The sequence below is a fragment of the Panthera leo genome, chromosome B3 (genome assembly GCF_018350215.1).
Source record: "Panthera leo isolate Ple1 chromosome B3, P.leo_Ple1_pat1.1, whole genome shotgun sequence".
NCBI lineage: Eukaryota > Metazoa > Chordata > Mammalia > Carnivora > Felidae > Panthera > Panthera leo.
Window position 1 is genome coordinate 59,887,184 of NC_056684.1, and position 27,261 is coordinate 59,914,444.

The 27,261-nt window shown below is 44.2% G+C and overlaps 2 protein-coding genes across 17 annotated transcripts in view; one reads left to right on the forward strand and one right to left on the reverse strand.

Annotated features, from left to right (window-relative positions):
- Positions 1–27,261, reverse strand: part of CCNDBP1 (cyclin D1 binding protein 1) — a 70,307-nt gene that overhangs the window by 34,657 nt on the left and 8,389 nt on the right. For 5 of the 9 annotated variants that reach the window (XR_006203616.1, XR_006203613.1, XR_006203614.1 and 2 more), the window contains exons 10-11: positions 26,405–26,451; positions 26,038–26,148 (exon numbers count right to left, since the gene is read on the reverse strand). Coding sequence is in view for 5 of the 9 variants with exons in the window: in XM_042942240.1 (XP_042798174.1) it covers positions 26,038–26,148; positions 26,405–26,451 (158 nt within the window). In the remaining 4 variants the exon portion in view is untranslated. Of the gene's footprint in view, positions 1–17,641; positions 19,014–22,581; positions 23,049–24,325; positions 26,149–26,404; positions 26,452–27,261 lie in introns of those variants that run through there. The other 4 variants (XM_042942239.1, XM_042942241.1, XM_042942242.1 and 1 more) reach the window with 4 other exon arrangements.
- On the forward strand, positions 1,839–24,677 carry EPB42 (erythrocyte membrane protein band 4.2). 8 transcript variants are annotated; one of them, XM_042942230.1, is made up of 14 exons: positions 1,839–2,142; positions 3,495–3,683; positions 4,308–4,541; positions 8,733–8,851; positions 9,443–9,604; positions 10,668–10,772; positions 11,376–11,553; positions 11,938–12,076; positions 12,362–12,465; positions 13,255–13,497; positions 16,212–16,511; positions 19,411–19,580; positions 21,619–21,752; positions 24,515–24,677. In XM_042942230.1, exons 1-14 carry the CDS (start codon positions 2,133–2,135, stop codon positions 24,675–24,677), a joined length of 2,250 nt encoding a protein of 749 aa, XP_042798164.1. In that variant the 5' UTR covers positions 1,839–2,132. The 8 variants fall into 8 exon arrangements, with proteins under 8 accessions (XP_042798164.1, XP_042798166.1, XP_042798169.1 ...); XM_042942232.1 differs by having other exon boundaries at positions 3,498–3,683; XM_042942235.1 differs by lacking the exon at positions 24,515–24,677 and adding an exon at positions 22,694–22,767 and having other exon boundaries at positions 1,841–2,142.

The following is a 27,261-nucleotide window of genomic DNA, read 5'->3' on the forward strand; positions in this document are numbered from 1 at the left end:
TGGTCCATCATATCCTTCACCCATTTTTCTATTGGTTTGTTGTTCTTGACTTATTGATTTGCAGATACCTTTTACATTAAGGAAAGTAACACTTTGTGGTACAAGTTTCAAACATTTCTCCCAGTTCATTGTTCTAACATTCTCCCAGTTCTCCCAGGTCATTGTTCATATATTCTAACTTCGTTTATATTAATTTTTTAAGTTTATTTATTTTGATAGAAAGAGAGTGAAGGGAGGAGGAACAGAGAGAGAGGGAAACAGAATTCCAAGCAGACTCTGCACTATCAGTGTGGAGCCTGACGCAGGGCTCGAACTCACAAACCGTGAGATCATGATCTGAGCAGATGTTCAAACAAATGAGCCACCCAGGCTCTCCTAACTTTATGAGTTTTTCCAACTAACAAAATTATAAGGAATGAAATTTATCTATTTTTTCTTTATGGCTTCTGGGGTTTGTGTTATATTTTAAAAGGCATTCCCCAGGCTGACTTAAAAGTAAGTGTCTTATCTTTCCTTTCAGTACTTTTAGGAATTAATTTTTTACATTTAGAGTTTTGATTCATCTGGAATTCATTTTGGTATATGGTGCAAGGTAGGAAACCAACTTTATTTTGCAAGCTTTCTGTACCCAAACAAGTTACTAGTGAATCCTTATCTTCCCAATGATTCAAAGTGCCACATTTAGCTCATACTTAATGCATACATTTTGGATGATGTGCTTTCTCAAGTGAAGTGATGTCATACTATGTTGTAGTATCTAGGAATCCTGGTTATACTATATAAGGAGTTAGAAATGTAGCATGACCAGGCCTACTAGATATTAAAACACATCTTAGATGTTGTAATATAAAACATCTTTATATCTTTAGATCTTTTTAGATTATATTTTATATCTTTTAGAAACTTCCTTTTGAACCTTAGAATCAGCTTTTCCAGTTTCAGAGAAAAAACTTGTTAAAATTTTTATGGGGACTGCATTAAACTTAAGATTAGCATACTAAATTATCTTTTATAATAATTTTTTAGTAGATTCATGGTTTCCAGGTAAAAACCACTTCATCTTCAAATAATAAAAAATTTACCTCTTCATTTCTTGTGAAGAATCATTTTTTTTGGAGGAATAAGAAGGCAGAAGCTTCATTTTTTTAAACATAATAAGATTCCTCAAATGGGCAATGGTTCAAAGTTTTAAAAGTATAAAATTGTAAACAGGAGAAAAATCACCTTCCTATTCCATTGTCCAGCTCTCCTCCCCACAGGCAACCAATGCTCTTTGTAGTTTCTTTTATATCCTTCTATAGATATCCCATATGCATGCAGACCAGTATTCTTGCCCCTGAGCGTGCTAACAGTCTTGGAGAAGCCCCAGCAAAAGCTGGGCTTTAGAAGACCAAAGAGGGCCAAAGAGGAGGTCCTCTCCTGTGTCTTGTCTCCTCAGTGACCAAACAAGTAGAAATAGAAAAAGATATAGGTCTTGAGTCCCAAGATAGTTTTCCATCTTCTCTGCTAGAGTCCCAGATCTGGTAGGCTTGGAAGAGCTGGGGCTCTGACTTCTACTTTTAGGATATTTGTTTTTCACCAACAAATTCTACCTCCTTATCTCCTTCACACAGATGATCTCCAGACATACAGGTTCTCTCTATTACCAAAATAGCCACAAACATCTAGCAACTTGAAGCCCATGATATGTTTAGGGCCTGAAATTTGGAGTTGAATGTGAGCCTTCTGTTTAGAGTCATCTCTTCCATAATCTTCTCTTGTTGTCCAGGTAATATCTCTGAGGGTCTCTTGAAACCACTGAAATGACAGGCTTAGAAGTTTCCTCTTGGCTTCTCTAGCTGGCTGATCTTCCTCCATTCCACCCACTGCTCCAGTCTGGCACAAGAGATAAAATGAAAAAGGGTAACTCCCAGCAGCTGGTCCAAGAGATACTAGTGGGGAGGGAGCAAGAGAAAAGAAATATGTGGGGGCCTCACAGGAGGAGTGGAAGAAAACTATACTATTTATAGATTCTTAAACCAATGAAAATACCTCCATCATTTTCTCTCGGGACAGATTCAGAGAGGAAGCACTGAGCAACAGTTCAAGACAGGCATTTCCTGTGGTCGAGTGGATAAGATCAGCCTGCAGCCATGGAACAGGGTGAGCCAAGCCATCTATCCATGGGGCTTACTTGACTCTCAGTAGCTCCTCCATCATAATGTGTTTTTATTACAATAAGTAGGATGGTGGTAGAGGTGATGGGGGGGGGGCTACAGTGGGTGGTAGTAGTGGGTGCTGTGGTGGTGGTGGCAGTGGTATGGCTATGGGTGGCAACATGGTAGCTCATTGGTGGTAAATCGTTGGTCATAGTTGTGATGACAATGATGGTGGCTAACATGGGTTAATGTTCTTACCCTTAACATGGATTTATGGCATCACAACATGATTATCCTCTGTAGGTTGTGATACATATGGAAGATAACCCTGGGAAAGCATGAGGGTGTCACAGCCTCAAAGCTAAGTGGGAGAGAGGTGCCTAAGATGGCTCAGTCGGTTAAGGTTCTGACTCTTGGTTTCGGCTCAGATCATGATCTCACTGTTCGTAAGTTTGAGCTCTGCATTGGGCTCTGCGCTAAGGTGCAGAGCCTGCTTAGGATTCTGCTCCCTCTTTCTCTGCCCCTCTCCTGCTCGCTCTCTATCTCTCTCTCTCAAAATAAATATAAAAGCATGAAAAAAAAAAGCTAAGTGACAGAGAAGGGGAGGTAGGAGTCAGGGAATCCAAATACAAGGGGCAGAGGCCAACATAAAGCAAGGGAACAGGTAGAACTACAGGATGCAGAAAGCTCAGGGGCCTCTGCATGTCTATTAGTATATTTACATGGCTCATTGTCAGATGAGAACTGCCTGATAGACTGTTATAATACTCTCAGGCCCCCTCCTTGGAGAGTTTTTCTGGGCTGCATGGTGCCATGGGTTTGGTGAGCCTTTAGGTGAAAGAGCCAAGTATGATCTCAGGTGAGTTGGTTCTACTGTCTGGGCCTCACTCTTCTCATTTATAAACAAGAGAATCAGCTCAGTGATTTCCAAACCAGCTCTAAAAATTATTTGTGTTTGAAGAAGAAAGGAGTAGGTACAAAATTCTGGGTTTTATTCATTGGTTTTGGATTGGGACCAGAAAAGGAGGTCAACAATGAGAGCAGGCATTGCTCTTTTAATAATAGTAATAGTCCCATTTAATGAGACTTCCTATGTGTCTTACACTGTGCTAAGTGTATTATATATGTATTACTTCATTTAATTGCCCCAACCCTGAAAGAGGGATGATTCCTTAGTCTAAGGAAGAGGAAAATGAGGCTCGGAGTGGTTAAATCACTTGCTTTAGGTGGCACAGTTAGTAGGTAAATTGAGCCAAGGATTTGAACCCCAGTTCATTTATGACTCCAGGGTCTCTGCTTTTGTCTCAACTTATGTCGTCACATTTACCTAGTCTCCATGACTTCTGTTTTCCACAGTAGCCCTGGGGATCAAGAACTGTGACTTCCAGGCAGCAAAAAACAATGAGGAGCACTACACCAAGGCCATCAGCTCCCAGCACCTCTTTGTGAGGAGAGGGAAGCCCTTCACCATCATCCTGAACTTTCAGGCTCCAGTCCACACATTTCTGTCTACTCTGAAGAAGGTAGCCCTCATTGCACAAACTGGTAAGTGGGGCAGACCTAGACCTTCTTGGTGGCAGGACTGGGGGGTTCTTCCTCCAGCATCTTCTCAGGGAACAAAGGCGCAAATGAGCCACACTGCCCTGAGTCTGAGGAAGTCCTGCCCACCTGGCAGAGCTGTTGTGAGGATGAGATAATGTGCCTAAAAAAATAGTGTTCTGATTCAGAAGCTGCTGAGCATCATTAACACTAAGGGGTTCCTTTTGGTTGCAAATATAATGATCAGTTTTCTATAAAACCCTGAATGAATCTAATCTAGGCTTATGATAACATTTAGTTGCTACTGTTTCTTGAATTTGTACTACATGTCAGACATTGGGCCAAGTACTTCACATGCAATATCTCATTAAGGCCTCACATTCACCTTACAAAGAAGGCACACTACTACACACATTTTATGCATTATGAACCTTTTCTAGATGTAGGTTCATGAGCACGGAGAACTTGTGCTCTCCCATCACCCTTTATTGCCTCCCATTACTGGATGGGCTGCTTTCATTCTCACCAAAAACCAATTTTCACCTGTTCCAACTTTGTGATACTTGAGTTTATTACTCTCAGTTGTGACCAAGAGGTCCAAATGACCAGTTCTTCTCTGTGTGACTGCAGGAGAGCAGCCTTCCAAGGCCAACAAGACCCAAGCCACATTCCCAATTTCCAGTATGGGGGACCGGAAGTGGTGGAGTGCAGTGGTGGAAGACAGAGATGCCCAGTCCTGGAACATCTCTGTGACTACGCCCACAGATGCTATCATTGGCCATTACTCGCTCCTGCTGCAGGTCTTGGGCAAGAAGTCATTTCCCCTGGGCCGGTTCACAGTGCTCTTTAACCCTTGGGCTCGAGGTGAGTTTAGACCCAAACCAGCCTGGGCTGCACAGGGACTCAAGGCACAGGAGTTGGGGCACAGCTCTGGCAGGGAGTGACAGGCCCAGGCTCCAGTGGGCAGCTCCCTCTAAGGATAGCACCAACACACAATTACTGTGTCGTCTGCTTCCTGGATGAATGGCCTCTCAGACCCAGGGTCTGTTTTGGTGTCACCCTTGGCAGAAGCAGCCTGGGGCCTCCCACTGAAAGCAAAGTCTTATCTCACCACTAAACCCTGGTGCTGGGTCAGGTTATTTGACATAGGAGCTGAGATTCACTGAGATGACCCTAGAAGAGCTACTCTTTGTCATGACAGTACAGGGGCTAAGAACGGGAAAGTGGTTCAGGAATGGATACAACCTGAGTGATGGGCTTCTCTGTCTCCTCTCTGGGCTCCCATAGTCTGTCTCCAGGGCAAATCCAGGTTTTGTGGGACCTGAGATTTATATAACTTCGTGGACCCCCTTTAAGAAAAACAATACAGGGGTGCCTGGGTGGCTCAGTCAGCTGGACATCAGACTTTGGGTTAGGTATAATGGATCTAATCTAGGCTTATGATAACATTTAGTTGCTACTATTTATTGAATTTGTACTACATGTCAGATATTGGGCCAAGTGCTTCACATGCAATATCTCATTAAAGCATCACATTCACCTTACAAAGAAGGCACACTACTACACACACTTTATGCACTGTGAAACTTTTCTAGATGTAGGTTCATCAGCACTGAGAACTTGTGCTCTCCTATCACACGGTTCGTGAGTTCGAGCCCCGTGTAGGGCTCTGCCCTGACAGCTCAGAGCCTGGAGCCTTCCTTGGATTCTGTGTCTCTCTCACTCTCTCTGCCCTTCCCCAACTTGTGCTCTCTCTCTCTCTCTCTCTCTGTCTCTCTCTCTCAAATCTAAATAAACATAAGAAAGAAGGAGGAGGAGGAGGAGGAGAAAGAAGAAGAAGAAGAAGAAGAAGAAGAAGAAGAAGAAGAAGAAGAAGAAGAAGAAGAAGGAGGAGGAGGAGAAGGAGAAGGAGAAGGAAGAAGGAGAAAGAAGAAGGAGAAGGAAGAAGAAGAAGGAGAAGGAAGAAGAAGAAGAAGAAGAAGAAGAAGAAGAAGAAGAAGAAGAGGAGGAGGAGGAGGAGGGAGAAGAAGTGGAAGAAGAAGGAGGAGACAGAGAAGGAGGAGGAGGAGGAGGAGGAGGGGGAGGAGGGACTCCTGGGTGGCTCAGTTGGTTAAGCATCTTACTCTTGATTTCAGCTCAGGTCATGATCTTACAGTTCATGAGTTGGAGCCCTGCATCAGGCTCTGCACTGACAGCACGGAGCCTGCTTGGGACTCTCTCTCCCTCTCTCTCTGCCCCTCCCCTGCTCACTCTCTCTATCTCTCTCTCAAAAATAAATAAATGATTTTTTTTAAAAAAAGAAGAAAAGAAAAGAAAACTAATACAAAATATTGAATTGCTCAGGCCTAAAGGGGTCTGTGTTAGTGAGGGGCCCAAAGCTTCAGCTTCATCAGCTCCACGGTAAATCTGCCCTGTTTGGTTGTCTCTGCTTCTCTCCACGTGTAAGTTCTGTTCTTACTACAGGCTGCTGGGCCCTCTCCACATTGACTTGTCTAAATATATGACTAGAGCAACAAAAGGCTAGTGTTCCATAGGTCAGCAGACTAACGGTGGGCTTTCCTGAGATCAGGTGACCTTCTGCAACCCAACCAGTGGCCACCGCTGACAAAGCTCAGCCTTGGCTATTGGGGTTATTTCACCTAAGAAAGATCATCAGACATGGTTGACATGCCCCAAACATGAGGAGGGCATCTCCTCTTCCTCCCCCTTCTGAAGGTTGAGTCTGTCTTTACTTTTTAAATCTGCCACCCACCACCTTAATCCTTGGGGCTCCCTGAATGGTTGTTTGGGGAAATGGAAAACATCTTTGATCAGCCTTCCTGTCCTCACTACCCCAGATGACAAGTGAAGAGCCTTTTCTTTTCACAAGTTTCACTGCCAGCCTGAGGAGCCGTCATTATAAGGCAGGGCTGGGAGACAAAAGGAAACAGGGAAGCAGAAGAAATCTTCCCAATTTTCTCCAGCCAGTTCCTGACTCCTTTTCTATGTGGCATCTGACCCCCAGTGGGCTCCCTCTCTCCATTTTTTTGCTAAGCATTCTCCAATACCCCCTCCTTCAGATAGTCCTGCCAATCCTCTGTTTAGGCTCTTTCCTGATCCAAGGGGGTGATCAGATAGAGCAACAGATGAGAACAAATGTCCATTTAGGTGCCCCATCCCCATGTGGGTGAATGTGGAATCAGGGCCCCTTCAGCTGAGGGAGGACCCATGGCCCTCAACATATTGGCAGAAAGACCCTCAAGCCATTTCCTTCCAAATTGAGGCTCCAGTACATCTGTCTCACTGACTCAGATCCCACATCCACAGCTAGGCCCTGGCAGGTAGAACAAAGACAAAGCAAAGATAGTTCTGAGACAGTGCTCAGTTCAGTGGGAACTCATAGTCTTGACTCCATGCCAGGTTTCTTGCCTCTACACTTGGCTTGTAGGGACCTGCCTAGGGAAGTCCTTTCCATGTGAGTCCAAATGGAGATGTCTGTGTGGGCAGGAGTGAGTTATTGGCTCTGCTTACCTGGGAGGTGATTAAGAAATTTTCAGGTTATCTGGGACTCAGTCTCATCTTAGCATTCTTGGAGATGGGACTCTCCCAGATTCAAAGGGAAATTTTACATGCTATAATGAAAGTCCTTTTCGTAAGCAGGGAATTTTATAAAAGAGGGCTGCACCCCATCAGGGAAGGGGAAGGTGATGTTACCCATGCTCTGATAAGGTACCTCCCAGAGCCTTCAGAGTTTGGGGCCAAACACCTGTTTGAAGTGATTTCAGAGAGAGTACTCAAGATGGAGGGGCAGAAGTCAAGGGCTCCTTGAGCACATGGTTCTGTGATTTTAGGCCCCAAGTTTTCAGGGCTTCCTGAATTTAATATCCTATTCTTCTGTTTCTTTGAGTACCCTCATCCCAGCAGATGTCTGGGGGAATAGTCTGCAAAGACTTTTCTCTTGTTAGTCCCCAAGAACCAACCTAAGCACCCTATTTCCCCCACTCCCACCCAGCAACAGGTGCAGAGAGAGACACATGGCAAGCAGAGCACGTCCCCCTGCTGCTTCTGGCTTTCTAGAGTATCCTCCTTAAAGACCACCATCCTCCTCATGAACCCCAGCCCAGCCCATTGAGGAAGGCAGCAGGAGAGGCTTGAGAGACCATGGGAGTCTTAGACCCACTTGGATGCCACCAGGGTAGAAAGCCAATGCTCTGGCTTCTACTTTACCCAGCTCCACTATTCCCTCTGACCCTGTCTTACCAGATGCTCCTCTTTCTTTCTGCTCACCCCTGTCAACCTATGTTTTTGATTGTTTTTTTCTGAAGCACCATTTTTAAATTTAATTTATTTTCTTTTAAACATTTTATTTATTTTAAAGTTTGTTTATTTTAGAGAGAGAGACCACAAGCAGGGGATGGGGCAAGGAGAGAGGGGGACAGAGGACCCAAAATGGGCTCTGTGCTGATAGCAGAGAGCCCAATGTGGCGCTTGAACACATGAACTGTGAGATCATGACCTGAGCTGAAGTCAGACGCTTAACCGACTGAGACACCCAGGCGCCCCTGAACATTTTATTGTTGAGTAATCTCTACAACCAACATGGGGCTCAAACTCACAACCCGAGATCCAGAGTTGCATGCTCTACTGACTGAACCAGCCAGGTGCCCCTAAAACACTATTTTTTAAAATTGAACTTGTGAAAGAGACATAATAGGCACACTGGGAAGTTCTCTGAGCTGTTGCCAAATTATCTTAGGCCAAAAGCACTCTGGCTGCACATGTCTTCTGGGAACCAGTAGGCTTTTTAAGGTTGGCTTGTTACTATCTATCTGGCTGACCATGAAGGTCACCTTGGCTGACAAGGGACTCTGACCCCTTTCCCTACTCTGTACCAGAGAAGAGTCTGGGTTGCAGTAGAGTCAGTGGAAAGAGGGAGTTCCTCCTCAGTCTTCATCAGGCCCGGAGCTGAAGGGAAGACCTACAGCCAAACCTGACTGGGCAAGGAGGGCAGAGGCCTGGATATGGAGGGCAGGCCTACCACCCCACAGAACCTCATCCCTGCCTGTTTTTCACCAGAGGATGCTGTGTTCCTGGAGAGGGAGTCTCAACGCACAGAGTATGTGTTGAACCAGAACGGCCTCATCTACTTGGGTACAGCTGACTGCATCCAGGAGGAGCCCTGGGACTTTGGCCAGGTACAGGGACCTCTGGGGAAGACAAGGGCCAGTGATAGCCACATAGCCTTGTTCAGGCCAGACAGAGCTGGCATGTCCAAAAGCCCTTAAGTCATGAGGCCTTTTCTTTTCTTTTCTTTTTTCTTTTCTCTCCTCTTCTCTTCTCTTCTCTTCTCTCTTTTCTTTTCTTTTCTTTTCTTTTCTTTTCTTTTCTTTCTTTATTTTTTTAAGGATTCAGTCCATAAGTTTATTTGCAAACATATCAAGTACGTTGAATTCAAGAGTTTGATCCAGTTTTCAAAGACTGCACCTCTTAAAAAGCTCCCTTTCACATCTGTTTAATGGATTAATTAAAACACCTGTATTCCTTAAGCAGTTAGTATCTTACTATAAAAAAAGATGAAGCAAATTCAGATCCCAAGTATATAGTCATTGGGGTACCTGGCTAGCTAAGTTGGTGGAGCATCTGACTCTTGATGCTGGGGTCATGAGTTCAAGCCCCATGTTGAGTGTGGAGCCCACTCGAAATAAACAAACAAACAAAAAGTACATAATCCTCATAATTAGTAACAGCCACTTGTTTTCCACTAAAAATGGCAAATTCGTCCCTAGGTTCTCTTCATAGTGGCTCTTACGGACCACAGAGGTTGGGAACCTTCAGATGCTCTGTCCCAACATAACGCTGTTGGAAGTTCTGTGAAAGGCACCCAGACCCAAGATGGAAGAAATGGTGGCACCACACCAAGTCCTCCTTTTTCACAACCTTGTTCCCTGGTGTGTCAATGAGTCTGTTTCTTTCGGCAGTTTCAGCCATGTGGTGCCTCTCTTTCCTTAGGGCCACGTCAGACCTTCCTCCACAGCTTCCAGAGTTAACTAAACACCACAGCAAATCAAACCTCTGTTAAATCCCCACTGTCTACAGGATAATAACTAAATTCCCTGGCTCGACACATTAAGGCCCTTTATAGCCAGTCCAGTACTTTTCTTTCCTCAAGAGCTAGCCATCCCATGCTCCAGCTTCTAGCCATCCCCTGAACAGACAGGTTGAATATGTCTGGAATACCTTTCCTCCTTTGTCACCCCCAGAAAATTCCTACCCATCTTTTCTTTTTTTTTCAATGTTTATTCATTTTTGAGAGAGACAGAGCATGAGTGGGGGAAGGGCAGAGAGTGAGGGAGACACAGAATCTGAAGAAGGCTCCATGCTCCGAGCTGTCAGCACAGAGCCCTACACGGGGCTCGAACTCATTAACTGTGAGATCATGACCCAAGCTGAAGTCGGACACTTAACCGACTGAGTCACCCAGGCACCCCCCTACCCATCCTTTAACACTGTCTGGATGTTTTTCCCAGGCCCCAAAGGTAAGAGTGACTCTCTCTGCTGTGCCCTCTGCTCTGGGTTGGCATCTCTCCTAGAACCCAACCATGTTGCTGAGATTGTATTCTAAGTGCCTCTGTGTCCCTCCCTACTCCTAAACTGCAGGTTCCTCAAGAGCAAGAGCTGCCTTGGTATCCTCCCCACGTGGGGCAGTGCTGGCAGGAGCTGTAGGAGCACATTAAATGGAAAACGATAGAAATGAAACAATACAGCCCTGGTTGTCAAGGGCTCACACCCTATTGAGAAATTCAGACAACAGAAGAGGCAAAGGACCAGACTGCCCATACACACAGACCAGGGGGCACAATGGGAGGGAGGGAAAAGCCAGAACTCCCATGGGAGACAAGAAGGCATGGCAGAAAGGAGTGGAACCTGAGTCTGGAAGAAGGATGAGGTGATGGTGGGGGGTGAGTACCCAACCTGGAGGCCGTTTATCATGGTTTTGTGTGCTCCTTACAGTTTGAGGTGGATGTCATTGACCTCAGTCTGCACTTACTGAGCATGGACAAGCAGGTGGAGGAGTGGGGCAACCCCGTGCATGTGGCCCACATTTTGGGCGCCTCGGTGAGTGAGGTGGGAGGGAGAGGAGGCCAGCGTGGGGAGATGAGACAGGAGCTCTCTGCCAGAGCTGCCCATCTTTATAGCCCTGGAAATCTTCAAATCACAAATGGTCCCTTCCTCCCAGGTACTTTGGTGCTTCCCGCTGTTCCTAAATGTCCTTTCAGAGGAGTAATGAGTTTCCCATTTCCTCTTGTGCCTCTGGACTCCCCTCTGAAGAGGTGGAGAGGGATGAGGTCAAGCCGTGAGGAGGTGGAAGCTTGGGATAAGTGGGCCTTGACGTCCCAGGTGCAAACACCCTCAAAGGAACCAGGGCCAGGGCAAGTGAAGGAGCAGTGAAAGCAGCCCCCAGGGAGAGGCAGCGCTCTTGCTCTTCTTGTGATGTGAGGCTTGTTTGCCATGTGGTCTACAAGTCCCTGGCTTCCAGAGGACTTGATAAAGAGGAGAATTCTCCGGGCCCCACCCCTAGAGATTACAACCCAGTGGGTAGGGTGAAGCCCACGAATATCCAAGTGATTCTCATGCAGTTGGTCTAAGCCCTCTTTATTCACCCCCTGGAGGCTATTCTGTCTTGGGCCCCATGTATCATCCACACATTTCCACAAACAGCTGCATGCTTTCATGGAGAAGAGGGTCTTGCCCACCCCACAGACCCACACCATCCAGGAAGCGGCCTTGCTGAACAAGCGCCGGGGCAGTGTGCCCATCCTGCGGCAGTGGCTCACAGGCCAAGGGCGACCTGTGTACGACGGCCAGGCCTGGGTGTTCGCCGCAGTTGCTTGCACAGGTACAGAGCCAGCTTGCCTGCCACACCCCCTTGGCTACTGTATGGAGCGTCTGCCCTGCCTCTTGGGTTGTCCTGCGGCTTTCTCCCTGAAACTTTCCCTGCCTTTGCCCCAGTAGAGCAAGCCCTGGTGCTCTGGTGAATATTCGGTAAGCTTGCCCTGGCTGTACACTCCGCCTGCTGTGTAAATTTTTTGCACCTCATTTCTCAGCCTTTATGCATCCTGTGCTGTGTCAGTGCTAACTTCCTGGTGCCTGTGTCCCTCCTCTTTCCACAATGTCAGGTGGCATTTAAGACAGTGCCTGCCCAGAGGAGACACTGAAAACACTAGCTATACATACCCAGGCCTCTCTGGCTCCCCCTGACTCTCTGGCCCCTTCCACGCAGTGCTGCGGTGCCTGGGAATCCCTGCTCGCGTCGTTACCACATTCGCCTCAGCCCAGGGAACTGGCGGACACTTGTTTGTAGATGAGTACTACAATGAGGAGGGCCTTCAGAATGGAGAAGGCCAAAGAGGCAGAATCTGGTGAGAAGCTCAAAGAGGATGAAGTCTCAGACATGGAAGGGCTCCAAACCCACATGGTATAAGCCCCCCACACCCTGAGTGACCCTCGCACTGAGAGGAGGCCCTCAAGACTATTATACGTGGGACATGGATGGTCAGTGGTGCCATGCACCACCCCCCCCTTCGTGGGAGCATGGCAGCCACTTTTAGTGTCCTATGGCAATAATGACTCTGATTTCTAGAATGTCTTCAGCTTTTCAGAACTACTTTTGTCCCCATTTGAATTATTCACTTTGATGCCTTCAGGATCTTCCAGACTTCCACAGAGTGCTGGATGACCCGGCCTGCTTTGCCTCAAGGTTATGATGGATGGCAGATTCTGCACCCAAATGCTCACAGTGGAGGTGGAGGTAAAGCCTGGGGGTAGGCCCCCATACCATCCTAGGCTGCACAAGCTGAAGGAGTCCGTGGGAGAGGAAATATGAGCAGCAGGAGGTCCCAAGAGGGTCTGCATCCCCTAAAACCGGATGAGTTTTAGGAAGGAATGATAGTGGCCAGCAGAATGCTGACCTGAAGCCAGTAGGCTGAAAGGAACAAAGGTGTTAGCTATTTAGGCCCGAGGCTGTGGGGAGACTAGCCCTACCTCAGAACAACTGGCAAGGAAGCAGAATCCCAATGAAGGGTAGAGGGTCTTAAGATAACTGGTAGATGTGCTGGGTTAGGGGCTTGTAGGTGAGATTTCTGAGGTTCTGGATATGGGTAAAGAGGGTATCAGGATAGGCTCAAGCTCAGAGAAGAAATCTTCAAGAGCCATAAAAGGATCACTCTTCCTTGCTCAGCAGCAGAATAGTAATAGAGCCTGGCACATAATAAGTGCTCAATAAAAGTGAACTATTCCTAACTATAGCCATAGTCGAGCTGGCTAAGCAACTCCTGTGTACTATGGTCCTCTGAGGTTCTACCTGTCCAGTTTCTGAGAGGGCTCCTGCCACAGGCCAGGACCAAAAAGGATTGTCACTACATAGTTGTGAATTTCACCTCTGCAATGCCCTTTCATAAACTCTGCCTAGTGCCTACCTCTGACCTTGATCTCGGGGAAGGGAAAATAGGACATAGGATGGGGGCTAAGGTTATGCAGCTCTGGCTCAGGAGAGGTCTAGGTATGGTTCCTCTTGCTCACTGCCCTTTTCCTCCCTCAGTCCTCGAGTCCTGTGATCTGGTTCCTGTCAGAGCAGTCAAGGAGGGGATACTAGGACTGACACCTGCAGTATCAGACCTTTTTGCTTCAGTAAATGCCTCGTGTGTGGTCTGGAAGTGTTGTGAGGATGACACACTGGAGCTAACCAACTCCAACACTAAGTATGTTGGCAACAACATCAGCACCAAGAGTGTGGGCAGTGACCGCTGTGAGGACATCACTCAGAACTACAAGTATCCTGAAGGTATTGGGCAGGGTTTTTCAGCACCTGAAATGCCAACAGAGGGGAAGGGATGGCCAGAAAGATATAGGCCAGAGAGAGTCACAGTCTTCTCCATATCCCATAAAATGCATTTTTTAACCCCATTTGATACTCTTGACATTATGGGCCGGATAACTCTTTGTTGTGGGTGGCTGTGCATCATAGGATGCTTATCAGCATTCACTAGATGCCAGCACCCCACCACCATGGGCAGTGACAACCAAAAAGTTCTCCATGTGCTTCTAAATGTCCTCCAGGGGACAAAATAAAACAACACATTTAATACCAAGTCCAGCTGCCAGAAGTTCTCCCTCTCTTCTTTTCACCCTCTCTTCCAGTACCCCAAATCTGCTCTGTCCTCCATATTGGTTAATGGCACCACCATCACCTATCTGTCCAAACAAGAAGGCTTGCACCCTCCTCAACTCTTCCTCCTTCATCACCCCACATTACTCTCACATCCATCTCCTCATCTCCTTCCCCATTGCCTATAGATAATTCAGGCCTCAACATCTCTTGTCTGTAGCATTGTAACAGCCTCTTAACTGGACCCCTGGGATCCAGTGTCTCCATTATTGTTCCCTTTCCAATTTACAGTTTCTAGAATGAGCTTTCTAAAACACAAAATAATTGTTACTCCCCTGCTCTAGAATATTCCATGGTCCCCACTGCCCTTGGAATAAGTCAACTCCTTCACTTAGGAAGATCTGAGTCCCTACAGACCTGTCCTCAGAGACAGTAAGACTTGTCCAAAAGCTTGCTCTCCCACCATTCAAGGGACAAATGCATAGCACTTGAAGAACTTGGTCTTTGAATAAGTTGGATAAGACATGCTGTATCTAGAGTGGATCTGCCCAACAAAGACCTTTTTTGTTTTTTTTAAAGTTTATTTATTTTGAGAGGGAGCAGGGGAGGGGCAGAGAGAGAGGGAGAGAAAGAATCCCAAGCAGGCTCCTCGCTGTCAGTGCTGAGCCTGATGTGGGGCTTGATCCCACAAACTGCAAGATCATGACCTTAGTTGAAATCAAGAATTGGACATTCAGCCAACTGAGCCATCCAGGTGCTCCAGACCTTTTTATTTTAAGCTTTTATTGAAATTCCAGCTAGTTAACAGTGTAATATTAGTTTCAAGTGTAGTGATTCAACAATTCCATACATCAGCCAGTGCTCATGATGACAAGTGCACTCCTTAACCCTCATCACCCATCCCCCCACCCACCTTCCCTCTGATAACTGTCAGTTTGTTCTCTATAGTTAAGAGTCTTTCTTGATTTGCCTCTTTCTTTTTATCCCCCTTTGCTCATTTGTTTTTTTAAATCCCACATGAGTGAAATCATATGGTATTTGTCTTTCTCTGGCAAGATTTCATTCTTTTTATGGCTGAGTAATATTCCATTGTGTGTGTGTGTGTGTGTGTGTGTGTGTGTGTGTGTGTGTGTATGTATATATAGATATATCTTGTCTGTACAAGAGATGTGTATATATATATATATATATATATATATATATATATATACACATACATACACGTGTACAGACAAGATATATATATATGTGTGTGTGTGTGTATATATATATATATATATACACACACACACACACATCTTTTTTTATGCCAAATGTCATCAGTTGATGGACACTTAGGCTGCTTCCATACTTTGACTATTGTAGATAATGCTGCTATAAACATTGGGGTGCATGTATTCCTTTGAATTAGTATTTTTGTCTTCCTTGGGTAAATACCTACTTGCAATTGCTGGATTGCAGGGTAGTTCTATTTTTAACTTTTTGAGGACACTGCATACTGTTTTCCAGAGTGGCTGCACCAGTTTGCATTCCAACATTGCAAGAGGGTTCTCCACATCCTCACCAACACCGGTGATTTCTTATGTTGTTGATTTTAGCCATTCTGACATGTGTGAAGTGATACCTCATTGTAGTTTTGATTCGCATTTCCCTGATGATAAGCAATGTAGAGCATCTTGTCATGTGGCTGTCAGTCATCTGTATGTCTTCTTTGGAGAAATGTCCATTCATGTCTTCTGCCCATTTTTAAATTTGATTATTCATTTTTTGCGTGTTCAGTTTTATAAGTTCTTTATTTTGAGTGTTAACCCTTTATTGGATATGTCATTTGCAAATATTCTCTCCCATTCTATAGGTTGCCTTTTAGTTTTGCTGTTTGTTTCCTTCACTGTGCAGCTTTTTATTTTGATGTAGTCCCAAAAGTTTATTTTTGCTTTTCTCTTGCCTCAGGAGGCATATCTTTTTTAATTGTTTATTTAGTTATTTATTTTGAGAAAGAGGTGGGGGGCAGAGAGAGAATCCCAAGCAGGCTCCGTGCTGTCAGCCCAGACCCTGACACAGGGCTGAATCTCACAAACTGTGAGATCATGATCTGAACCAAAATCAAGAGGTAGATGCTTAACCAACCAAGCCACCCACGCACCCCTCAGGAGACATATCTAGAAAGAAGTTACAGCCTGTGTTTTCGGATTTTTATGGTTTTGGTCTCATGTTCGGACTTTTTTTTTTTTTTTTTTTTTTTAAGCTAAATGTGGTCTTAGAGGGTTGCAAAGCTCTTATGATTTTGGGATTTGAGTAGCATTGGGTAAATGAATCTTAATCCTGGACTTTTATTAGAAGAGTCTATACCCTCTGGATAAGAGGCCTGTTTTATTTCCTCCATTCTTCAGGATCTTTTCAAGAAAAAGAAGTGCTGGAAAGAGTCCAGAAAGAGAGAATGGAACATGAAAAGGACAGTGGCATCCATCCTCCCAGGCTCAAGACTGCTGAGCCTCTATACCTGTTCTTGGAAGCACCCAGCTCCCTATGCCTAGGAGGGAATGCCCAGTTCTCAGTGATCCTGGTTAACCCCACTGATGAGGAGAAGGCTGTGGAGCTGGCAATTGGGGTGCAGGCAATGTACTACAATGGCATCCTTGCTGCCAAGCTCTGGAAGAACAAGCTGTTCCTCACGCTTGGTGCCAACATGGGTAATTCTAAGGCCTTGCCAGACCTCCTCAACCCCCAGCTCCTACCCTGGGTAGGCAACAGCCATGGGGCACACTGGAAGTTCTGAAGAGGTGGCTTCTAGCCCCTGGTGTGCCCTCTGTCTGTCATTCAACACATATTTATTGAGCTTCACATAGAAAAAAGCACTCACAATTCCAACTGCAGTCAGATAAGTAAACAGACCATGACTGCAGTATAAGAAGTATTTGATGATGTAAACAGAGTACAATGGCAGGGGATCATGTCACCCAGGTTGGAGCAGGCTGCTCCCAGATACATCAGACTACACCGAGTCTGAAAGGATGAGTAGGAAGGGCAGCGACAGGCAGAAAAGTGAGTCACGAGTATTCAAGGCAGAAGGAACAACATGTACACAGGTTCTCCCTCCTCCCCCAAATTCCTACTTAATTGGTCTGGGATGGGGTCCAGGCAATGGTATTTTTTAAAAGCTCCCTATGTTACCCTGGACTAGAGTAGTTGTTCTTAAACCTTGCTGCATATATGAATCACCCAGGGAAATTGGATGCTCAGCCTGAACCCCAGACCAATTAAATCAGAAACCCCATGGTTTGACCCAAACATCAAAAACTGTTTAAATTCTTTGGGTGATTCCAATGGGCAGGCAAGAGACAATCAGTGGACTACAGCTTGTCTACATTATTGCAACAGTCTCCTAACCAGCCCACACAGCCCCCAGTTTCTCCACCATGTTTCCTTTTTGTGGGGTGCAGGGACTTGGATCATGCAGGGACATGTATATCATGCCAAGGAGTTTGAATTTTGTTCTCTAGGCAATGGGGAGCTAGGAAAAATTGAACTAGAGGAGCAAATGTGATCAGAAATTCATTTTGGCAGAATGGAATGGAAAGGGTCATATTAGAATACTGGTTCTGAATCTTGGCTACATGTTGAATCACCTGGGGAACTCAAAAAAAATTTTTTTTAATGTTTATTTATTTTTGAGAGAGACAGAGGCAGAGTGCAAGCGGGGGGCGGGGGCAGAGAGAGGGAAACACAGAATTGGAAGCAGGCTCCAGCTCCCAGCTGTCAGCACAGAGCCCGACGTGGGGCTCAAACTCACGAACCATGAGATCATGACATGAGCCTAAGTTGGCCACTTAACCAACTGAGCCACCCAGGCACCCCTTACCTGGGGAACTTTAAAAATATTGCTGCCTGGGCCTCACCACCAGAGTCTGATATAATTGATTTGGTGTGCAGCTTGGCATTGGGATCATTTTATAAAGCTCTCTATATGACTCTAATGTGCATGTAATGTTGAGAAACACTGGATCAGAGGTTGGAAAGTTTTGTAATAACCAAGTCAAGGAATGAAGGAGAAACCAGAGTAGCAGCACTTCAAATGAAGACATATTAAGGAGGTGGGATAGATTTGGACTTGTGAATATGTATGGGGGGGTGGTTAGAGGGTTGCTTTCAGTTTGGATGAACCCCTAGAATAGGGAAAATGAGGAAGAATAAGTATGGGCCCATTGGGTTCGAAAGCCCATGAGACATCCAGAGATGGCCAGGAGACAGCTGGAAACCTAAACCTGGCATTCAAAATAAAGGCCTTGGTTTGAGACCAGATGAGGAATCCCAGCACAGAGGGGGCTGCCAAGTCAGGGCATCAATGAGCTCATGGGGGTAGAAGAAGGGGTGTGAGAAGAGAAGAGGGTGAAGGCAGGCAGCACCAGCATGTAGGGGGAAGGCAGGGAAGGAGCAGAAGGTGAATGGAGAAGTCAAAGACAGGAGGACCACCCAGCAGGGTCAGGAGAGTAGCCGCAAAATGTCAAGACTGGAAAGTAGACACTGAGGGAGTGGTCTTACTGAGAAGTGATGGCAAAGGACAGCATCCTAGGGGTTAAACTGATTGAGAGTTGAGAAAGCAAGACACAGTGTGCCAGTCCTTCCTGGAAGAACAGACAGAAAAAGGAAACAGGATGAGTGGTTGTCAGCCAGGGACACTGGGTAGAGAGAGGGTGGGTTTTTTTGTTTGTTTAAGATGAGAGAGCAGAATCTGCTTTCGTGCTGAGGAAAATAATCAACAGAGAGGGAAAGACTGAAGCCTCAGGAAAGATGGGTTAAAATTGGTGGTGCAACCCTTGGGGAAAGGAGGGGCAACTAGAATAACTGTAGCTTATTTTTGGCAAACATAGGGTTAAGTGTACATTATGAATTATATCATTTATCCTCACAACAACCTTAAGAGGTAGCAACCACTGGTATCCCCACTTTACAGATGAGGAGACAAAGACAGAGAGCTTAAATAATTTGCCCAAAGTTACACAGCAGGCAATAGTGGGGTCAGGATGGGACACAGACCTCAAAAGTGGAGGTTCAACTTGGGGAGGGCGGACACTTCATCTTCCGGGTGGCAGCAGGGGTAGAGGTCTATGTCTACGGGGTTGGGAATGGGAACATGAGCTTGAGAAGATTCCTCAAGGATGAAGGATGGCTTCATTTTCTCTGCAAAAGGGAAACTGAAGAAACAGAATAGGGAGGAACTAAGTAAGCATATATTTAGCAACGACTGTGTGGTAGCGTCTGAGATAAGCACTCAGTATCTCATTTAACACAAGCTATCCCACCAGGTAGGCATTCTTATCAGACAAGGCAACTGAGGCCAGAGAGCTTAACTCATTCTAGTTTACAGGAACCTTCCACAACCCTACTGAGGAGGTCTGCCAAGAGCGCTGGCGGAGGCAGTGATGGTGGTGGGAGTGGGGTCTTGAGTGAGTTCCAAGTTTGAAATTGCTGTGAGAAATGGGGCATCTTGCTGGCTTCAGTGCGATACTTTGCACTGTGTGTAACTATTCCTTCTTTCCAGGGCACATGCACTCATTCCTTTGCACTGACTCTGCCTGTCGTATGTTTCAGTTTATGAAACCACCACCAACAGCCTGTCCTTCTCCTGTTTTGAGCAAAGCCCACCAGAGAACAGCTTCCTCAGACTCACGGCCATAGCCACGGCAACACAATCTGAGTCCAGCCTCAGCTGCTTTGCTCAGGAAGACATTGCCATTTGTAGACCACGCCTAGTCATTGAGGTAGGCACCAGTCTTTCCCCGAATTGCTATCCTTTGCTCTGTTTCAGAAGGAATCAAAGCCCCTCAAGCTTCAGGGCAAATGACTGTGCTGTAGGATTACCCGAAAAGGCTAGGTTGACAGATCTCTCTTAAAAGAGATAGTTTTTTACATATGCTATTAAGGTTTACATCTTCCAACTTTTTTTTGGTTAAAGATTTTTTTTTTTTTAACAGTCAATCATAGTCTTCATTTTTTTTTGTCTTTTTTTTTTTTAATTTGCATCCAAATTAGTTAGCATATAGTGCAAGTGATTTCAGTAGATTCCTTAGTACCCTTTACCCATTTTAGCCCATCCCCCCTCTCACAACACCTCCAGTAACCCTCTCTTTGATCTCTATATCTAGAGTTTCTTATGTTTTGTCCCCCTCCCTGTTTTTATATTTTGTTTCCCTTCCCTTATGTTCATCTGTTTTGTCTCTTAAAGTCCTTATGAGTGAATTCATATGATTTTTGTCTTTCTCTAATTTCACTTAGCATAATGCCCTCCAGTTCCATCCATGTAGTTTCAAAATGACAAGATTTCATTATTTTTGATCACCAAGTAATACTCTATTGTATATATACACACATTTTCTTTATCCATTCATCCATCGATGGACATTTGGACTCTTTCCATACTTAGGCTATTGATAGTGCTGCTATAAACATGGGGGTGCATGTGTCCCTTTGAAACAGCACACCTGTATCCAGTGGATAAATGCTTAGTAGTGCAATTGCTGGGTCGTAGGGTAGTTCTATTTTTAGCTTTCTGAGGAACCTCCATACTGTTTTCCAGAGTGGCTACACCAGCTTGCATTCCCAGGTTAAAGATTTTTATGAGGATCTCCCCAGTTGCTGCCTTCATAGTTAGAAGGATAATACCAGCCAATGTTTATTTAGTGCTTTATACATAGGCCAATGTATTTTCAACTTCTTTTAATACAAAATCCCTGTGAGGTGGAACTATTCCCATTATTCAGATGAGGAAACAGTCCTAGAGAGTATCATGCCCATGATCATAAAAATGGGATGTTTCAAAGGCTTATGGCTTTTGATTTAATCCTCTTTCCATGTCTACCCTGGCCAAAATTAATGCAATCTGGCCCCAGCCCTCAAGGAGGTTATATTATAATTAAGTAAAGGAGACATAATGTTTGGTCTTTTATGTAAGTGCTTAAATAGAGGTACAAAGTCACTATGGGATAAGTGAAGTAAGGGGATTAATTCCAGCTGGTTTGAGGAAGACTTAATGGAAAGAGATGGCATTTATGCTGAGCCTTGAAAAATAGGTAAGCTTCAGTGCAGAGGTGGAGGAAGGCCACTGCAGGCAGAAGACTCAACACAGAGGCCCAAAAGAAGGGAGCCTGAGGGGTGTGCTGGGATGGGAAAGTGCCCAGGGTGGCTGGGATGTCGTTTAGTTGAGGGAAGAACAGGTGAGGCTGGCGAAGGAGATTGGGGTCAGGCCACGAAGGGCTCTGAATGCCAACCAAAGATGAATTCTGAAGACAATGGGAAACCCCTCACCTTTTTTTCTTTACAATAATTTTTTTTAATGTTTATTTATTTTTGAGACAGAGAGATGGTGGGGGGGGGGGGTGGCAAGGTAGGGGCAGAGAGGGAGACACAGAATCTGAAGCAGGCTCTAGGCTCTGAACCATCAGCACAAAGCCTGACATGGGGCTGGAACTCATGAACTGTGAGATCATGATGTGAGCCAAAGTCGGACACTCAACCTACTGAGCCCCCCAGGTGCTTCTACCCCTCACCTTTCTAAGCGGAGGAGAGGCACCATCAGAGATGGCTACTCATGAATCAAGGGTAAGAATAAATGCAGGAAGACCAGATAGAGGGGTAAAGAAGTCAGCTGTGGAGTTTGGGAAGGAAGTTTGGAGTTTGGAGTCCGGAAGGCAGAGGCAGAAGAGTAACTGAAGAGAGTACAGGGAGGATGCCTAGGAGGGGAAGCAGTAACTGTGCCTCTGTGCTCTTGACATCTGCTTCAGGTTTTGCCTCTTCCCACAGATGCCAGAAACAACAGAGCAATATCAACTTCTTAAGGCTTCAGTCAGCATCCATAACTTCCTAGATGTTCCCATGCAGGACTGTGTGATCTCCATTTTCGGAAGGGGGCTCATTTACAGAGAGAAGAGATACAGGTAAGAGACTACAAGCTTCTCATCCCGCTAAAACACCTCAACTAGTCAGAAAGACAGGGACCCAAAATTAATGACTGCCTTTTTGCCATGTCCATTGAGACAGAGGAAATACCTCTGCAAGTTGAACTAAAAGAATTAGGGCCTCTCTCATCCTGGGAGACAGGAGTGAGGGAGGCTACATGCCCCTTGGGCACCCACACGACCCTGATCGCTGCTCTGCAGTCAGGGAGGTTAGGCCTGAGTACTAGAGACTATCACAGGGAGGGTAGGCTGCCTCTTGGTGCAGCCAGTGAACTGCATTCTACTAATGACAATCATAATACAAAATTTTGTTTAAATACTCCTTTTTATTCCTGTTCCCACCAGCCCCTTTTGCATTCTTTTGTAAGTGTGTGTATCCTTTCATCAGAATGTGTAAAAAGTGTGCTATAAGACAGTATTTTTTTATTTTTAATCTTTATTTATTTTTGAGAGAGAGAGAGAGAGACAGAGCACAGGCAGGGGAGGAACAGAAAGAGAGGGAGACACAGAATCTGAAGCAGGCAGGCTCCAGGCTCTGAGCTGTCAGCACAGAGCCTGACACAGGGCTCAAACCACAAACTGTGAGATCATGACCTGAGCCAAAGTCAGATGCTTAACTGACTGAGCCACCAAGGCGCCCCTATAAGACTGTATTTTTAACTTATGTACATTATATCTAATCTTATTTTTCACTCAGAACTGTTTCTGAGATTCATCTGCATATGTTGCATCCATTGCTTCTGCAACATAATGCTTCACTGTGTACATCCCAGACTTCCTACCACTCTCTTTCCACAGTGATAGGCACCCAGAGTGCCACCAACTCCCAAACACCACAAATACTATTGCAATGAACATCCTCGTGCATCTTCTTATTGCTAGGTCACAGAATATGACCTGGTTTGACTGGGTACTATCAGATTTGTTTGCAGAATGACTGCAGAAGTCCACACTCCCTCCAGCAGTACATGAGTTTCTGAATTCCTACCATTCCTCCACTCTTGGCAACACCCTGCTTTCTCTTCTCTTCTGGGCTAATAGAAAGAAGGTAATATCTCTAACACCTCATTGTTTTAATTTGCAACTCTTCATATATTTATTAGCTTTTTCTGTTTCCTCCTCTGTAAAAGGTGTGTTCTCTTTGCCCACTTTTCTTTTGTGTTCCAGCTTTTTCTCCTTGTTGATTTGTAGGAGTTCTCTACATTAGTTCCTTGTTGGTTTCAGTATGTTGCAGGAATCTTCTTTCATTACCTCTTCTCACTGTGTCACTGTATCCTTTGTTGAAAACACAGTATACAATTTAGAGTTCACGATACTTACTCCTACCATCCCTGAAATTGCTGACAGTTGTCTGGTTATTGAGCGTGTGCCTCAGCCTTATGAAACTCAATGAATCACTCTTGCCAATAAGTTGAGAGGAGGGACTGCCAACATTCAACTACATTTTTGTGGTATCCCTGATCAACTGTGGAGAAAGCTCCTCACAGGGAATCTGCACTATGCCCTTAGTCACTGTAAGAAGGTCCACAGGAAGGCCAGGAGGTTCTTGATAGGGCTCCAAAGACCACCTGTTGTCATACTGACATCTTCTGTATATGTCCACTGTATTCTCACAGCACTTAGCAACACAAGGGTTCCAAAACCAAAGCTTTCCCAAACATACCCCGGGTAATACCAAGAGTGGGACCAGACTGAAGTCACAGGTGATAAAAGAAATAACAGGGGCGCCTGGGTGCCTCAGTCGGTTAAGCGGCCAACTTCGGCTCGGGTCATGATCTCGCGGTCCGTGAGTTCGAGCCCCACGTCGGGCTCTGTGCTGACAGCTCAGAGCCTGGAGCCTGTTTCGGATTCTGTGTCTCCCTCTCTCTGACCCTCCCCTGTTCATGCTCTGTCTCTCCCTGTCTCAAAAATAAATAAAACGTTAAAAAAAAATTTAAAAAAAAAGAAATAACAGATGCGGCTTGGAAGCCCTTAGAATAGGATGTTTCTCTTCTCAACCATGCAATTGTTCACCATAGGGAGGCTACTGTCTTGTATTCCCTTAAAACCTCCTCTGTTCGTTCCTTCGTTCCTTCCTTCCTTCCCTCCTTTCTCTTTCTTTTTCTTGAAATTTATTGTCAGATTGGTTTCCATACAACACCCAGTGCTCATCCCAACAGGTGCCCTCCTCAATACCCATCACCCACCGTCCCCTCCCTCCCACCCCCCATCAACCCTTAGTTTGTTCTCAGTTTTTAACAGTCTCTTATGCTTTGGCTCTCTCCCACTCTAACCTCTTTTTTTTTTTCCTTCCCCTCCCCCATGGGTTTCTGTTAAGTTTCTCAGGATCCACATAAGAGTGAAAACACATGGTATCTGTCTTTCTCTGTATGGCTTATTTCACTTAGCATCACACTCTCCAGTTCCATCCACGTTGCTACAAAGGGCCATATTTCATTCTTTCTCATTGCCACGTAGTACTCCATTGTGTATATAAACCACAATTTCTTTATCCATTCATCAGTTGATGGACATTTAGGCTCTTTCCATAATTTGGCTATTGTTGAGAGTGCTGCTATAAACATTGGGGTACAAGTGCCCCTATGCATCAGTGCTCCTGTATCCCTTGAAAACCTCTTCTGTTTCAACAGCAGGTACTTAAATGTTTATTTCTTCACAGTTCACCTCTTTAAGTAGGGAAAGTCACAGGGGCCAGCAAAGCAATGGGAAAGAACTATCACCTGCCTTTTCCTTTATTTCAGATTAGCTTCAGTGCTGCCCAGAAAGACCTTGTACACCCAATTCCAGTTCACACCGACACAGGTGGGGCCCCAGAGGCTCACTGTGGAAATGGACTGTGATATGTTCCAGAACCAAACCAACTACAGAAATATCACTGTGAAAGCCCCTGAACTTCCCGCTTAAACTTCCATTAAGTATCCCATGATTAAAGTCTGATGCTGATAACATGAACTTGGCCCACTGGAGAAATATGAAAACTATTAACTATATAGAGAATAAGTACTGGAAGAAAAAATAAAAGAAGTGGACTCCTTTTGTACAAAGTTGTAATTTTTTTTTGTTTACATTGTTTCATTGCTTTGACACTCTCAGTGTGATTTTAGCTCCTTCTGTTCACAACTCTTATTAAACTTATAGAATGGCACTTCATAAAAGTAAATTAAAACTCATTTGACATAAGGAATTTCAACCCAAGTACACACTCATGGCTCAGAAGAATGCCTGCTGTTGCTGATTATACCTAAAAAGACCGCGGGGACATCAGAAGGGCAGACGGGGTAAGTTACATCTATGTAAGGCAAAGAACTGGCATTAGAGGTTGTGGAGACCTATAGCACATGCACAAGGCCCAAGTCAGGTCACCAGAATACACATCACTACAGGCGATGTACACCTTGCTTCCCAGTATGTGATCGTCCAGACCAATGCAAAAATATAATGAAGGTTGTGCAAAAGGACTAACTGAAAGCCCCTTAAAATTATATAAACTCTCTTATACGTTTAAAAATTTTTGATTTATAAAAATTTTGTATTTACATTTGGAGACACATGTAACATATAACCAAACAATAATACAAGTATTTATAAGAAAACTAAATCTGTTCAATAAGGTGGACAAACCTAACAAATGAGCTCAATACCAAAAAATAATTTTGGAGACTGGGATGGAATAATATTCAGAAGGACTTAATGATAAGAATAATAATATTATATAACACACTGAAGTACTCACAGGGGCTTTGAAGTCATCTTCTCTAAAGAAGTAAAGTCAAGCGTTTTTGTTCTAAGTACAGTTCTGATCAGAATCAGACCGTTAGACCTATAAACCCAAATGAAAGCGATGTGCTAGTCTCAACCCACTGTATTTCTGACAGAAAGAAACTTTGAAAGGTTACTTATTGAATTACCAGCAGGTCAACATTTTATTAAGCCCATCAATAGGTTTAACAATGAATTAACACACTTTATTGCAAATAGGGAATAAGGCAGCTTCTGCAGGAATCTCTGAAACACGATTCAGAAATGCAAACTCATGCAATTATCTTTTGTATCTAGCACAGAAAAATATATCAGACTTATGTAGTATATAAATAACTGCCAGTCTGGCCTAACCAACAATCTTTGGTAGTAGCGTCTCTTGACAAGGATGGATAGGAACTCCATTTTGATCCAGAAAGCATTCTAGCCCCATTTTAAAAGCAGACATCAGAGGCTACCTGTGATATAAGGAGAATGGAGAGTGCAAATGAGCCTGAAAACTCACAGTTCAAGTTCATTCTGAGTGAGTTCCTTGATTCTGTTCATGCAATGATCAACGGCATTAATGAGTAAAGGGATCCAACTATCTTCTGGCTGTGGGGTCACATGACTCGCTCTGAAAATGGAATGGGGAGAAAGAGAAGTTAAATTTATACTGTCAAGGGAAAACCTACCCACAAAAGGAGCACAGACGAAACTATAGTAAGAGAAGGCAAGTTTCTTTGTAGAAACTTAGATGCTCCACAACTCAAGTGGAAAGAAAACATCACACCCACGTTCTTCTACTTCTTAAAATGGGGCTTTGGGAGCTGAGAATGATTGGATAGGTTTATTCTCAAAAAAGCTATTTGGGGAGAAGTCCTCATACTCACTTAGTAATTTCAAGTGCCTTCTTTAAGACAGATACAAGTTTTGCAGACTAGAAAAGAAACAGAGAAGTTACTCACCCTGAGTCCTACTATAAAAAGGAAAGGAAAGCCAAGATATATTAAGACTCAAGTAATAAAAAAACAGAAAAAAAAAAAAAAAAACTTGAAGGAAAGTGCAAAAACAAAAATTCTGGTTACATTACTGTGGTAGAATTATAGGATTCTTTTCTATTTAGCAAAATCTTATTAGTATTGCTACTTTAACATTTTATAAATTTTAAAAATTTGTTAATACTTTTAAATTTTTAAAAAATGAAAAAAGTAAGAATATAACTTGAATTTGTCCCAACTGCTGATAGCTTTGAATATATAGCAGGAACAGCTGAAGTTCCTTTTTAAAAAAATTCTATGTACAGAATTTTAAGCATACCGGTAACAAGATAACATGAGGATATATATATGCCACCAATATATAGTACATCTTTTAATTTTTTTTTTATTTGGAGTAATTGACAAGGCATATTGCTAATGATGTTTATTTCTTGGGAAGTCAATTTATAAAAGTGAATGTGAAAAAAGAAGTTAATGCCCAAAAGGATCCTATTCTACTTTAAGGTATATGCACACTGTGAAGATACATTTGATGAATTTAATTTCCACTATCTAATTTATCAAATATTTTTAGGATTGAAAATTCTGAATATAAGATATAAGCCATTTGGTAGTTTTACTTCTTTTTCCAGTAACTGTAGAGATAATCTGAGTCTCTAAAAATAATAGAATTCTCTCTAGCACAGGACTCAGGACATGAAAGAATACAATAAAATCAGATTTTTATAAAGAGCTTGACCTTTTGTAGT